At 42.2% G+C, this 15,276-nt stretch overlaps 1 protein-coding gene across 3 annotated transcripts in view; it reads left to right on the forward strand.

Moving 5' to 3' along the window:
• The first annotated feature begins 4,084 nt into the window (after window positions 1-4,084).
• Window positions 4,085-15,276, forward strand: part of SLIT2 (slit guidance ligand 2) — a 372,755-nt gene continuing 361,563 nt past the window's right edge. For all 3 annotated transcript variants that reach the window (XM_074992549.1, XM_074992550.1, XM_074992551.1), the window contains exons 1-3: window positions 4,085-5,721; window positions 7,832-7,903; window positions 9,200-9,271. In XM_074992549.1, coding sequence (XP_074848650.1) covers window positions 5,510-5,721; window positions 7,832-7,903; window positions 9,200-9,271 — 356 coding nt within the window. In that variant the 5' untranslated portion in view covers window positions 4,085-5,509. The remainder of the gene's footprint in view (window positions 5,722-7,831; window positions 7,904-9,199; window positions 9,272-15,276) is intronic.

A 15,276-nucleotide genomic window follows, 5' to 3' on the forward strand; every position in this document is an offset into this window, starting at 1 on the left:
TTAGGCTCACTGGGGAGCCTTCAATTTAGATTAAGAACAAAATCATGAAAATATTTAGTGCCAATTATAATGTGTCCTATTAGGTATCATCCAACAGAAATTAAGTCACAGTCTTTGGATGCACTGGATCAGTACTTTGACTATTCAAAGAAGAGCAAAGTGGCTTTATGCCCCCTTTCTATGCATCAAACCCTGAACCTGGGCAAGCCAGAGATTCAGCTCTTGGTATAATTTAAGTTAGACTCAGAGCTGGTCCAAATTATGTTAATTTATAATGCCCCCTCAAATGCTTTTATACCATTTCCAATAATGTGTGTTAAATCAATCTATGCAGAAGGAGTCCTAAGCTGCCCATTTAGGACACTTCTAAGACAGAGTTCAAAGCGAACTTACTGTGCACCAGAACTGAGCCCAATAGCCAAATTCTTGGTACTAAACACTATGCCTGGTAGAAACTGATGGTAGGACTGACACTAAACCATTAAAAGCATTACTAGTTTAATTTTTCAGAAATACTCTGTCTTTCAGCAGTAGTTTCCACTAGGTCACAGTGTTCTCTATGCTTCCTTATAAAATAGTGCATTAAAGGGAGACACTTTTTCATCCTTCTCCAGCAGTCACAGGACACACTGACTTCCCATTTCTGAGCCTCAAGTTCAAACTTATCCTTACCCTATGGCCTTTCTTTTCCACTCCAGGCCTTACCAATTGTTCCAACACTTCCTCTGTCAGCCTCATCCGCCTATTGGTCAAGTCCTCAAGCAAACATCTTTGGGTCTTTTTCCAAGAAGACCCTTACACATGGCATACTTTCCTCAGGGGTCAGATACCTATTCAGGAACCATTTTTCCTTCAATGCCACTATGGAATTAGTCTATTAACCATAGCAATGTTGAGTGACAAAGGGAAATATATGACATCTACTTTTCTTGTACTATTTGTAAAAGAAGCAAATTTCTCTCTCGCTCTTTCTCTCCACGTATATTTAATTATTTCTCCCTTCTCTCTCCCCTGCCCTCTAGCCTTCAAATGTTATGTGTCCCCTTAAGGTCTAAGTTTTATGGGGTAGGGAACATGTTTTCATGCCTTTGTACAGCAGCTAGCCAGATCCTGATCCACACTGGAGCCTTTAAAATTAAATAATTTGAGATACACATTTCCTAGAACTGGAAGCAACGTTAGGTCATCTAGTCCAGTCTCCTGCCCTCTTGGAAGGACCAAACACCATCCTTGACATCTATTTGCCCCAATTCCTAAATGGTCCCCTCGACGATTGAGCTCACAACCCTGTGTTTAGCAGGCCAATGCTGAAGCTACTGAGCAAGCCTCTACTTGATACTCTGTGCAGCCTATTATTTTACTCTGAAATATTTGTTGCACTATGTAAAACTGCCTGGTGCTTCCATTGGTAAGCAATACCACTTGTTGGTGACTGTTACAAGAGTGGTGAGAAAGCATTTTTGTTCTTAGAGGAGAACAAATGAATGAGTTCCTCAGTCTATCACTCCTACTCTGCAAGAAAATGGACAAGCCAGAGCTATGTTAGATGGTTTCTTCAGAGAAACGAAAAACCCCTACTTTTCACTGCTGTATCTAGAACTTTAGACGTCTAAAGATTCCAAGAAGATTCTCTCTCATTAATATCCCTGTGAGGATTTGGCATTACCTTTTAATTTGTCTTGCTAGTTTTTAGTTGTTTCCTCCTCTCGGGCATATTTGCATTCATCTCATATGGTAGTGTCTCAGCGTCTTAGAATTTCACCTTGAATGCAACTGAGGGATCTGAATGGAGCAGGTGGAAGGCACAATACATATTTGGCTGAGGATGCTACGGTACATTCAATAGGAAGTCTGGCTCTGGGGAAGTTCTGCCAGTCTAACACTCAGGCACAAAGACCCATGGACAAGAATCATGCTGGAGTTTCACCTTCAGAGAAGCAGAGCCCTACAAAGTTAGTAGTTTGCCCTTAGCATCGAATACAAAACCAAGCACACTGCTGGCACATAACTATCAAAGAATGAATAGTATCAGTTGTCTGAAACTATATCTTTTGATTTTTTTTCTTCCCTAGACAGAAAGGGAGTGTTTGATAGGGACATGAAAACTGCATAGTGTGCAAAATTGTATTTTAATTTATTTCTCTGTCTTTATTTATGAGTAACAGACAGTACAAATCACATAAATATTTTTAAAATAATCTAATTAACCCTTAAAATACGACCAAAATGGGGCTAACAAATTAAAATATTTTACAAAGGGCTGGATGCTGTGAGTCACTGAGTAATCACAATTCCCCTTATAGTCAATGAAGGCTAACTTCTTACACCAGTTGAAATAGGGAGCATTGTCATTTAGTTCTCACTCATATAGTGCTCCAGAAGCTGAAGGCAACTAATAAAGTCATGCTTTGAGAAATACTATTGTATGCTGGGGACATTTAGAAGAGACAGACTGAAAAACTAAAATGTATTTCCTTGGATAAAATGGTGATAACAGGACTTAAATGCACCCAGAGGTGTCTAGAACAGATCTCTGGCAATTGATTTCAACCTGTTTGGAGTTTTCACAGAATTTTGGGAGGAGGGATGGAACCACTGGGGGGCTCCAGAAAATGATCTATCAGAACTTAAACCCTGCATATGACTATAGTTTGCTTTCATTAATATAATTTTGGATTACATTGTACAATAATACCAGAAAAATTAATAGTAACTGCATTGATTTCAGTCTACTCTGATTTACAACAATATAACTAAGAACAGAACTTCTCCTCTTGGTAACAAGAAAATAGGAGAAGTGAGCATCTTACTGAATTGTGTTGCAGAGACTCCAAGGATAAAGAGGCTCAACTGGACCCAGTCATATGAAAGAAGCTAGGAATTCCCTGAAACATTTAGAAACTACAACTTGCTGCTGACTTGGACTTCTCTAGTGGTATCTCTGAAAGAGGAATTACCTTCTCATGTCTCTGAGGTTAGCTTAAAAATCATATTTAAATTTAGGAGAAGAATAAACTCAATCCAGCAAAGATACAATTTTAAATCTGAGAAAAGTAAACATTTCTATGAATGTTAGAATTTTCTTGCAACAGGCAAGATTTTTAGGAGAATATCTCAGAATAAAACTGAGCATGTATTTTATATTGGTTGGAATAGAACAGAAGAGGAAATTAGTTTTCCCTTAAAAAAGAAAGCTAGATCTGTCACTCAGATTTAAATAAACCAGCATGATGCCTATGCCTTGCTTATTTAAAGGTATGCAGAGTCACATTCACACCCTTGAATTTCAGAATCTAATTGTTCACAAGGTAACAAGGTTATTGTATAATTTACATAACATGTGGGTTTTAAAAATGCAAGAAAATGACAAACATCTCCTCCTCCAACAGATCTCTTCAGTCTGTGGAGAAAAACTCAATAGCATGGTCAAGATGTTTACAAGCTAAGTATCAGATACATGCAAGATGGGCTTCCTTTTCACCAGCAAACTACACCACTGTAGGCAACCCTCCCCCAGCTGTCTCACAAACGCTTGAGTTTTCTCTGCACTGAGGTGTTTAAAGTGTGTGACAAAAAGCTCAGGTCTGAAAAAGAACTGAAAGTGTGTGAGAGCGTTGGCGAGAGGCAGACGAGGCGGAACTGGGTGGCACTGCACAGACCTTACTATTGTTTTTTTCTAGCCCACTTGCAAATATTCCACAGTCCCTAGGAGTCTGCGGTGGCGGCGATCACTCCAGCTCCTGTTTTAGCCCAGCTTCGGGGGAACTTTGTCCCTTTTTCCACACGAGATTAAGCAGCACCGGCGACGCAGCTGCCATCCGCCTCACTGGGAAGACAGGTCGCTTGTTAGGGCTGGGGCTTCTCGGTCTCGCTGAACTTTCATTCATTGTTTGTGTTTCCCCCCGTTCCTTTTCTACTCACCGCCTCCCCCCTGCCTGGGAGGCCTGGAGCCGGCCAGCCAATGACTGCTGCCCCGGCGGTTTGGGGCGTGGCCGGTGTAGGCGAGGCCCCACCGCCCATATATAATGGTAGAGCTTGGGGAAGTTCTGGTTTGGTGTTGTTTACGGGAGAGGTGCCCGGGTGTTTGCGGCGGTAGGGAGCGCCGGCGGAGCGTCCTGGGATCTGTGGGAAAAGCGGCTGGAAGCTTCCTGTTTGCCGCAGAGCCAGGCAGCAGCCGCTCGGGGAGCGCCGGCCCGGGTTTTGTGGCGCCCTGGGAAGCACTTTCTGCAGCGCTAGCGGTGACACACACCTTGCAACGGGGAAGAGAAGCGGCCTGCGTATGCGGCTCGTCCTATTGTTCAAACTGCGAGACTGGGGGGTGTGCGGGAGGGAGCTGGCGTGTCGCCTCTCTTCTCCCGCCCCCTCCCGCTAGTCCCCTCGCCTGCTGGGCAGGAGGAGGCCGGGAGCTACAGGGGCTGGAGCCAGCTGGACCCTTTAGTGCAGAGCGCCCCTGCTCAGGTGCGCCTTCGGCAATCGGGGCGGGGATCTGAGGCATCCTCCCTTCCCAGGCCGGGGAAAGGGACCTTCTTCCCTCAGCCCCTCTCCCCAGCCCGCGTAGGCGCTGCGGCGCTGCCTCCCCGCTACGACCAGCGCCGCCGCTCCTACCTTTCCCATCAGGTGCCCGCCCGCCCGCTGCAGCGGCGCTGCTGTATCCGGGAGACAAGAGGGGACGTAACCTGGCGGTCGGTGCGTGGCTCGCTCTCTTCCCGGGCTCGCCAGGGCAGCGCTAGCCGGGCTGCGGTCCCTCGCCGAGGAGGAGGCGGCGGTGGATGAGCGCTCCCTGCAGCCGGGCGAGGAATCGCTTCTCCAAGTGCTGCAGCCCGGGGATCGCGCCTTCCTGCGAAACTTGGCGTTGGGCGCTTGCAACCCAAGAGCATCTTGTGTGTTGGCTCCCCACCCCCGCCCCGCGCCCGGCCTCCATCTCCCCCGGAGGCAGCCGGGCGGATGCTTGGGGAGTGAGGTATGACTTGCTGAGGCGCCGCTCGCAGAAGTGTGCGCGCGTGTGTGTGTCGCCGCACGGCGAGCCCCCACCCCCTTGCACGACTGCGAGCCGCCCGTCGGCGGGGGAAGCGCGTGTGCCAGCCGCTCCGCCCGAGTGCTCTGACTCGCTCGCGTGCGGGGCCGCCGGGCGACTGGTCGCAATGCAGCTCTATGGGAGACGCGCAGCTGTAAGCCAGCGGGGGCTGCGCGGCTTCTAGCCGGGGGGGGGTCCGAGCGCGCCCCTGGAGAGGGACCAGGCGGAGGAAGGGACGGAGTCGGCCAGCTCTGCCGTAGCCGCAACCGGCGGCGTTGCTTCGCCTGAAGACCGAGCCACACGTCCTGCATCTTCGCTGCCCCCAGCGCCCGGCTCGCCCCGCGGCGAAGTTGAAGCCGGAGGCGGATTGGTGCCCGGCCCGGAATTTGGGGCTCCGCCGCTCGCTGCCTTCCACGTTGCCCCCGGGCTCGGTGCGCTCCGGAGGCCGGCTGGGTCCTGTCTGCTGCGGGGGGCGCTCTCCCGGGCCGAGGGCCAATGCTCCAGGGCGCGGCGGCGGTGCAGCCTCGGCGGCGGAGGATGGGCGGCTTCGCGAGCCTCTCCCTGGGGCTGGTGCTGGCGGCGATGCTGAGCGAGGTGGCGCCGCAGCCCTGCCCGGCTCAGTGCTCCTGTTCCGGCAGCACCGTGGACTGTCACGGGCTGGCGCTGCGGAGCGTCCCGAGGAACATCCCCCGCAACACCGAGCGGCTGTAAGTAACCCCCTCCAGCCGCGCGCTCCCCGGGGGGCTGGTCTGCAGGGCGGGGTGGGGGGGCGACTCCTTCCCGCGGGCTCCCCGGGCTCCCCCATCCCCCGCCAGGTGAGCCCCTCGTGCCCGCTGTTGGCTTGGCGCAGGGCCCTGCCCGCCACGGGCGGGAGGGTAACGCCGGGAGCCCTGACAGCGCCCCGTCAGTGCCAGCGCCTTTCCCACGGGGGCGGCGGCGGCGGTAGGCGAAGCCGCCTGTGCCCTGGCGCGGTGCTGGCTGCAGGCGCAGAGGCGGCGGCGGCGGCGGCGGGAGGGCGGCAGTGCCCGGGGCTGCCTGTCAGGGCGCTTCGCCTCGCCCTGCCCCCCGAGGGGGTGTCATTAGTGCCAAGCGAACTTCGCACTGGCTCTCACGGGGAGGGGGAGTCCCCGGTCCCTCCTGAGGCGTGTCCCGCGCTGCCCGGGAGCGCGGCTCTACGGGGGGCCGTCGAGCCTAGAGCCCCAGTAGCGGGCGTTGGCCAATGGCTTTGGCGGCGCCACTTTTAGCCAGGGAGCGCAGGGGACTCCACAGCCCGTGCAAAGTGCCAGGAGCGGGGCTGAGGGATGGTGTTTGCCGCATCTCTCTGCCCCCGCAGAAAGTTCAAAGTCTTCCCTGGGCGCCCTCCCCCCGCCCGCTGCCTTTCCAGGAGTCCCGGCGAGGGGAGGCGCGAGGCTTCCTTCCCCGTTACGCAGCCTACTTCGCCCCCAGGCCGTGTTGGAGAAGCTGTCCCTAGCCCTGAGGGACTTTTCCTGTCAACTTAAGTTCCAGGCCTGAAGTCCCTCTCCCTGACTAAGGCCAGAGCTGCTCTCCTGTCTCCGAAAATCGGTCCAATGCGAATTATCTCCCCTACCTTGGGCAATATCCTGGGACCTCCAGCAGCGCCGCAGACAAATTATGATCCCCCTCCGTTTGTGAAAAGCATGCTTTTTCTGATGATCTGCTGGGTCTTATACTGGCAGCTTCTCTGAAAGAGGGAAAGTGGCAAGTGAGGAGAGGACAGCTTAAAAAAAAAAGGTCTATCCCTCGTTTCATGCAATTCAGAACAGTTTAAAGCTTTAAGTATGAACACGTCCAACTCCACCAGTGAGTGCACTCAGACAAGTGGTTGACTGTGTTCTTTCCTGTGAAGAAAGTGTGTCTAGTTCAGTGGAAACTGTTTCCTGCCCCTTTTGCTTAAAATAATAGAATGTGCTGATTTTTATAAAAATACTATACAAGATGCTGTGGTTAGTTGCTGTATAATACTATTTCCCCTGTTGCTTGGGTTGAAGTATATTCGAGTCACAGCAATGCTGGGCTCTTCTTGCAGTTATTGGAACCAGGGTCAGCTTAGTTACTGACCTAAGATGTCAGAAGAAGGAGGCACTAACTCCAGCATGGAAAGTGGTGCTGAAATCTGAACAAAAATGTTAAGGCCTGATTACAGTTTCCATCATTGCCTCTGAGTTTGCACTTTATAGTCACAGTGGGGTTTCCTGAACTATAAAAGTATGAAAACTAAACTTTTCAAATATAGGTTTGTAAAGTAAACCCTTCCAAATATACATATTTAAAGATTCTTTTTGATTCTAAGGTGTTTATCATAGGGAGTTTAGGTATTTAGTAATACTAAATACACTGCAAAAGTGGTTATTTAAACAAATTCTCATTTACTTAATTTCTTTACTGTAACCAACATATTTTATACTTTTTTTTCTTGATAGTTTTCTCTCTAAATGTGGGCTGTTTACAATTGTGGGTAGATACCACTATTACCAAAACCATTAAGATAAACTTCTAATAAACAACAGCATCTTATGTTTTGTTAATCACAAAACTCATTATAAACATAAGCCACATAACAGTAAGTAGATTGGTTTTTATAAGGTCCTCTTCTTAAGGTTTAAAACTATTAACTTCAAAATAAACTTAATTTGTGATCCCTTTATTGTTAGGAATTCATATACAGATAGCGTTAATTAACTGCAGGCAAATTCTTGTTTTGTTTTAAAGCACTGAACACAAAGTTGAAGAAAGTAATTTAAAATTCCTTGTTGAATGTTTTTTTTCATTTTTCTGCTAATATGTGATTCATTTTAGGGACCTTAATGGAAATAATATCACAAGAATCACCAAGACTGACTTTACTGGCCTACGACACCTTCGAGTCCTGTAAGTTCTTGTTTTTACTGTATGATGTAATAGTGCTAATATATATATGATATAAGTTAAATATTAAATCTTCAAAAAGCTATTTTAAGTTTTTTTTAAAAAAGGAAGCTGTATGTTTTGCCACCTTTAATTATCGTTCTATCCCATTTATGCTTAAAATATGGGTGGCTGTGGGACAACTATGCAATGACAGAAAGTTTGGAAAATGCCACAGTAGCCACTTTGTATGCAGCCTCTAACGTTTTGTACACGCTCCCTTAAAATTTTATAAATATAGCAAAATAAGCTACGGCTTCCAAACTTGTAATTTACAAATGTGTGAAAGGAATATTTTGGTTAAAATTAACTGAAAAGAAACTGAGTAGACTGCTCGTTTGGGACTATCAAATCTTGTAGCTGAGTACACACGTTGTTTCAAACTGGTGCAAAAGGAAATTAATGAAAGGAAGGAAAATGGAAAATATTACTCAACAAAAAAACAAAATCTGTATCAAAGCCCAACTTTTATTTTTAAAAATGTTTCCTTTTTCAGAAGCTAAAATAGCCATTCCGGTTTTTTTCTGCATGTTTTTTTTTGGTCTGGATAACTTCATGTATATTGTTTAAAAGTTCTAACATAAGTTTTGCTGGTTATGAACTGCTTGATTAAATGTAAGGGGTTTTCAGTAAAACTGAATAAATTCAGCTTCACTTACAAAATTATTCATTGTGATTGAATTGTTGTAAGAGTTACAATTTTTTCCTCTAAACTTAAATAACAGAATTGTTTGTCTTGTTATAATTTTAAACCCTTTTGATCAAAATACAACTACCAGCAGTGTATGTGATTGTGGGCATATTTTACCACTACATATTTTTAGGTTATATATAGATATTTCACCAGAAATGTGAAATATTCATGAATAATTGTCCATTTTTATTTGCCATTCAAACTGTAGATCAGTTACACCACGTTTGACTGGAGTCTTGTATCATTGCTCCTCAGTAATTGGTATATTTTCTTACCCTGGATCTTCATGTTCTTGAACAGGTTTAAGTCTTTTATAATTTCTTCAATGATAAAGAGAGTCTCCCCCCCGCACCCTCCCCCAGTGTACATATGCCCCAGTTGAATGACCAGGATTATAAATGTTAAATTGGATGTGAAATCTCACTTTGGAATAAGAATTGCAGAGTTAATAAAGGTGAAATGATTGCAAGCTACCAGGTGCTGAAGTGTTGTAAGGAAGGTTTTAATGCAGCCGGCAATCATAAAACAGTTAACTCACTGTACATAAATATATTCTATTATTTCAGTCAACTCATGGAGAACAAGATTAGTACTATTGAAAGGGGAGCATTCCAGGATCTAAAAGAGCTGGAGAGGCTGTAAGTATTTTTAATTCCTAATATATGACAGTGTAATTTACTATATATTTTTTTGTCACTTCACTTGTCTGTTTTTGTCTGACTTGAAATTTTTGTGAAATGAGCCCTAGGCAGTTTAGTCTAGATTCAGAATGTAAATTTCAGTTTTCTACAAAGATAACCATACCAGCCTTAAAGGAAGCAGTCTTCTTTGAATGTATGAGGGCTTACATACCTAACTTTTTTCCATATGGGCATGGGACTGCATTCTAAACCTCTTGTTTTCATTTTTTTTTTTGTTTTGTTCTTTGAGATCAGGGTGAAATTTTAGTCTTGGGGAGATTGGAGTGTTTACATCATTCTGCAGGAAGAAACTTTATCTTACTTTCTAGATGCAAAGTGTTTGTCCTATGTTCTTACTATATAGACAAAAAATAGATTGCTCATTCTTCTTACTCTTTTTGTAGTAAATAAAACTTGTAACCTGGTAAGACAAAATATTTTAAAATAAACAGCATATTTATTGGGTTCTGTTCACTTAAAATACTTAGCTTTGCAATCTTTAAAAGCTGATGAATAGAAAGGGAGATAATCACAAAATACTCAGGAGATGCAGAACTATAGAGACAGTAATCAAAATACAGATGTCTGCATTAAGACTAGTAAATAGAAAGCTGAGCTCTGCTTTTCTTTAAACTGTATTAGCTTTTTTTCATTGTTAGCTTTTTACAAGTTTCCCATGTAAACTTTCCCAGGATACTACTACTTGGATGCAGTATATGAAAATATTTGTAGAAATCTATGGATTATATTGTAGACAGTATTATATAGCTAAGGGGAAAATGCCTTTAGTGTATTATCATTTTAATCTGTAGCATGGTGTTAAGTATTTCTCACTCTGTACATACTGATACACTACAATAGATGTTGATTGCTTTTTGTTTTGATAGTGTATAGACTAGCACGGCTTCCTCTCTGTTACTGTACAATAGATATGTGAGAGTTGTTTAATAATACAGCATACTAGTTTTTTTTCCCCCAACATGGGTTCCAATTCTGAAGAATCAGGCTTCATATATGTATGGTTTCTTGTTAAAAGTACACACTGGGGTTTGATTTTTGTCATCTTTCACTGCTGTAACTCTGCTAACCTCCATGTAGTTATTCTTGCTTTACATCATTACACATGAAAAGAATCTGGCTCATGATGTCTTCCTAATTTTTTTCACACTTTGTATCCCCATCTCCTGTCTGTAATATTTAAAATTGTTATTGCGTGAATCCAAACATAATGCTAGAGATAAATGTTTAAGTTATTGCATATTGATTTAGCAACTGTCAGTTTAACTGTAGAAATCTATTGATTACACAAGTTTTAATTAAGCGTGTAGTTTTTGGTTCATTGTAAGGAACCAAACCTCAAGCGCTTGCAAAGTGAAAGTGCTATCATGTAACAATTTTGCTACACTTTGTCAGGAGTTGGTAATGTTTTCTGATCAGTGTGTTTGAGAACAGCACACCTGAGATTTTTTTAAAACCCATTGGGGAAAAAAGCTTATATGTATGTCTTTATAAATCTAAGGCAGCAATAAAGGTAAATGTATTTTAAAAGGGAGTCAGAATTTTATACAAGGTTGAGTGGCTTATAAGCCCTAGAGTTTCTTCTGTGTGAGGGGTGGGGTAGTATGCAGAATACACACTTAAAATATTCCTAAATCTGGGTTCTGAACCTTAACCTCAGAAAATCAAATAGCAGTCTTGGTTGTAGTATAAGATTGACTAAAATATTCATGCTTATCCTTTGACATCAAAAGGTCAGTGGCTTAATCATTGATATATGATATAGTTACTCAACTAATAGATGACAGTTCACTGAGTTTACAGTCAAAGTAGTTGACAATTCCACTCATGCCTGAATACCCAATAATAAGGCTCCTTCTTATAATAAACTTAATTTGCTCTTTAAAATATTGGGTTTTTGCAAACTCTTTAAAAATGTTTTCCAGTGTAAGACTCTTGACTATAAAACTAATATTTTTTATCAGAGTCTGATTTCTTTAAAATAAATTAACTGATACGTTCGCTCTGTGAACATCAAGAATGAGAATTTTAATTGATAATAAATATTTGATAGAACAGGAAGTTCACATTTTTGTTAAGCTTTGCAATGTTAAGCAGCTTCTTAAACATGTTAACATAATTATTTACATTTTTAATCAATGACATTTAATTTTTCAAGACAGGTGCAGTTAACATCAAAGGAATTGAGATTTTTAATTATGGGGCTTTTTAACTGATGCTTTTCAAGGAATAAAACTAGGTCCTTTTTTTTTTTTTAGTAAACTTAGATTTTCTAATTAGATGCTGTGTTGTGCTCTGTTTGGAAGCTTTTATTTCTTTTTTTTTTAATGGCACCAGAATCTTATATTCTGCGACAATCCAGTCAGATGTTTTGAGGTAGGAAGGGGACTTGTAGTTTTGAATGAAACCAACATATAAGCAGGATCTCTTTAAATCACCCCCAGCTGTTGGCTAAGAGCAAATATTTCATATTTGTGCAGAAAAGCTGAGAAAATTCCTTTTGTTTACAACTGCCAAGTCCATCTGATGGAGGCACATTGTTATCTGACAGCCAATTAATCTCCTTGGGATTCTGGAATTCAAAACCATTTCTTAGGAAACTTATAGATACTTCAAATGTTTCTCTTTTCGTACATAAAATAGCAAGACCATTTAAATTTAACATTTAAGTTAAATGTTAAAGGATACATAATCTTTAATATAGAGTGCAATCTATTTTACAGTAAGACTAGCTACTGTGAAATCATTTTGATGTAATATAATGGATTTAATATTGTGAATATAGGGTCCCATAGCCATTGTCTGTGGTTTTGTAATTTTGTTTATAAACTAGTTACATAAACATGGGCATCATTTGAGTCAAATGTAATCTTTCGGTTTTGCTAAAGTTTTTAATGAAAATTCACAAAACTAGATATGTTGCATTAAAGTAATTATCTAATGACTTACCGAAGGGCTAGCCCTCTCTACTTCCCTTCCCCATATGGAAAAAAACAATTAAAAACCTCTCTCCATGTTGAGCAGTTCGTATTTCAGAGGATCTAACCAATAACTTCATAAGCACTCTTACATCGGTGAACCATGTCTTCTGTGGAGTTGCTTGCAGGGGAGTAAGGACTGTGAGTACTGTTTTGCAAGTTCATTCCTGCAAGGTGCTGATGCCCTTGAATTCACATAGACGTGAATGGTGATTGAAGACATACAGCACATTGCAGGATTAAACCTTGTGTGGAGAAAAACTAAGGGAGAACATTCCATTTCTTGAGCCTCTCTATAGAAGAACAAAATCAGTTATTAATGAAGTGCATATACAGTTGTAGGTCAGATTATTAGATCACAATTAATCAGTCAAGTGGCATTAATTGCCAGCCATAATCATTTCATATAACAAGAGAACATAACATTGTATATAATAGTACACACATATGATGTTAAGTGCAAATATCTAATGAAAGACATAACTTACTTCCTCGTGAGTTATGTAAAACTTCTTTGGCATTCTGGTGGAAATTTCATGAAAGCATCAGATTTAAAAATACATTTATTTAAATAAAAGTGAATGTCAGTAGATCAACCCCATTTTTATATTAAATGCAACTTAGTTTATGTAGTCTGTGTTCTTAATTTTTTTCAGTTGGCTACAGATATTAATATTCATGCCCAACTGCATTGTGTAATTGGATGTGGTGAGTTATTGGTGGCAATTGAACATTTTAGCAGTTAAGGTAGGCACGTGTGGAGTCTTTGTCCCTTGGACGTCTGAGAAGAGGCAGTTCAGGATTGTGAGGTGAGCATGTTAAATGGCTTTCTGCTCAGATCAGCAGGGAACTAATGAACCATGTTGATATGGAAACTCTTTAGGCATCAGCGTTCACTGTGTATTTGATTAGGGCAGTTATAAATAAATAAATATGGAGATAATACCTATCTCATAGAACTGGAAGGGACCTCGACAGGTCATTGAGTCCACTTTCCTGCAGTCACAGCAGGACCAAGCACCATCCCTCATAGGTTTGGTTGGTTTGTTTGTTTTTTCCTATCTATTTGCCCTAGATCCCTAAATGGCCCTCTCAAGGACTGAGCTCTCAAACCACTGAGCTGTCCCTCAGTTATCCCTATCCCTTAATTATGCGAGTTGGTCCCACTGACATTTGAGAGACTACTTGAAGAGGATGTGAGCCAGAATATGGAGCAAAGGGAACAGCATGTGAGAGAATCAGAATCTGGCCTATGGAGTGTTTTTAAAGAAATAGTTGCATTATGTACCAAGGAGTAAACTCTGGGTACTTCCCTTGCCAAGGAACAGGTGGAATTGTGATTAAAATCGGTCTTTTGACTCCTTAACAAGACCAGAGTACTTCTCCTTGCTCATTTTGGAAATCAAAACTTTTCTTCTCTTTTGTTATGTGACTTTACGTACAATTGGACACCTACCAGTCTTTCCTTTGCTATGCCTTTCCTGCTCCCAATAAAACAAACTTCTTACTAGCTAAGTGACATCCGTGATGTGAGCAAAAACCTTGTAGAAATGTTGACTTTCTCTTTGATGGTTAGCTAGAAAGTTATAGAGAAATAGTGTCGTTTCTGATAATCTTTTAAACTGTGGTCAGGAAGTTCCCCTACTCAGTGTAGAGAGTGGGAGTGGGTGAAGGGGAGGGAGTTATAATATGGTACTCATTCTTATGTTTCTTAGATATTTTCTGCCAGTAACGTAGTCACATTACCACAAAATGGGGCATCAATTCTTTTTTAAATAAACTATTTCCACCTTAAGAGGAAGATTATATTTTGTGGTGAGGGTAATTGCTAAAACCCAAAAAGCTTAATAAGTGATTCAACCTTTGCAGTTCTTCTCTCTTCCTATTTGCTGAAGTTTTTTTTTTTTTTTGATTAATCGATTTTTCAGGATCTTAGCTTTCCTTTACTAAAGGTAAAATCCTCTTCTCAGGACTCCGGTAACAATCTGGAGCAACTCATTGTCTTCACTGGTTAGTCTGGATTTGTGCTGGTTACTATGGAATAGAATTTGGCCTTAAGTTTATAGGAAGCAACTTTATCTGATTCTCTCTTAAAGACATGTAAATTACTCGCAATCCTTTTCTATAGCCTCCTGTTAAAGAATGATAGAGATTTTTGGCTTTGTTTTTAATCACCTTCAGTAGAAAGGAGGCAAGAAGACTAAGTAAAGCAATGCTCCACCTGTTAACAGGCAACTATCTAGTGTGTTTTTTTTAACCCGAGATTTATTGAGCAAAGTGAGAAAATAGGAAAGAATCATCCTCAGATCATACTGTGTCAAGATAGGGTCACCAAATCTGGCTGGATGAATTCCTGGAGATTTCATCATAGGCATGACATAATTTCTGGAGACTCCAGGACAATCCTGGAAATTGTCCACCATGAGTGAGGAAATGCACACCTAAGGAAGCATCAGGCTGCTGAGAGAACCGTTTATGAATTCTCCCCAATCTGAAGGAGTACTGGAAAATGTCTGGAGCAGAAATATGCCTTTTAAAATAACGAAGAAGCCTAATTCTGCAAATGTGTATGACATGCATAACTTGAGCTACATGAGTTCATTTCCCCTCAATGGGTCTGCTTGTGATAGTTGTATTTCTTGAGTGCATAAATGTTAAAGTGATATGAAATATGGACAAGAGTCTCTTATCTAAGGCTAGAATGGATCCCCAGAGATATATTCCATGTGCTTTCCACTAAGAGGTGGTATATTGTACAGAGGAATTTTAAAAATACAATTTTCAACGAAAATAGGGCTTCATAAAAGTATGATTAATTCAAATAAGTGGAAAGGTTTATTTAGTGTACAATTGAAAACAAACCCCAGCGGGCAATATCAGCTTTTGAAACTGCATCAGTGAAAGATTGTCTTTGGAACATACTGTGAACTGTGATGAGCTATGTAGCCCCATAGTTGTTAGTTTGTC

The sequence above is a fragment of the Carettochelys insculpta genome, chromosome 4, assembly GCF_033958435.1.
Source record: "Carettochelys insculpta isolate YL-2023 chromosome 4, ASM3395843v1, whole genome shotgun sequence".
Lineage (NCBI taxonomy): Eukaryota > Metazoa > Chordata > Testudines > Carettochelyidae > Carettochelys > Carettochelys insculpta.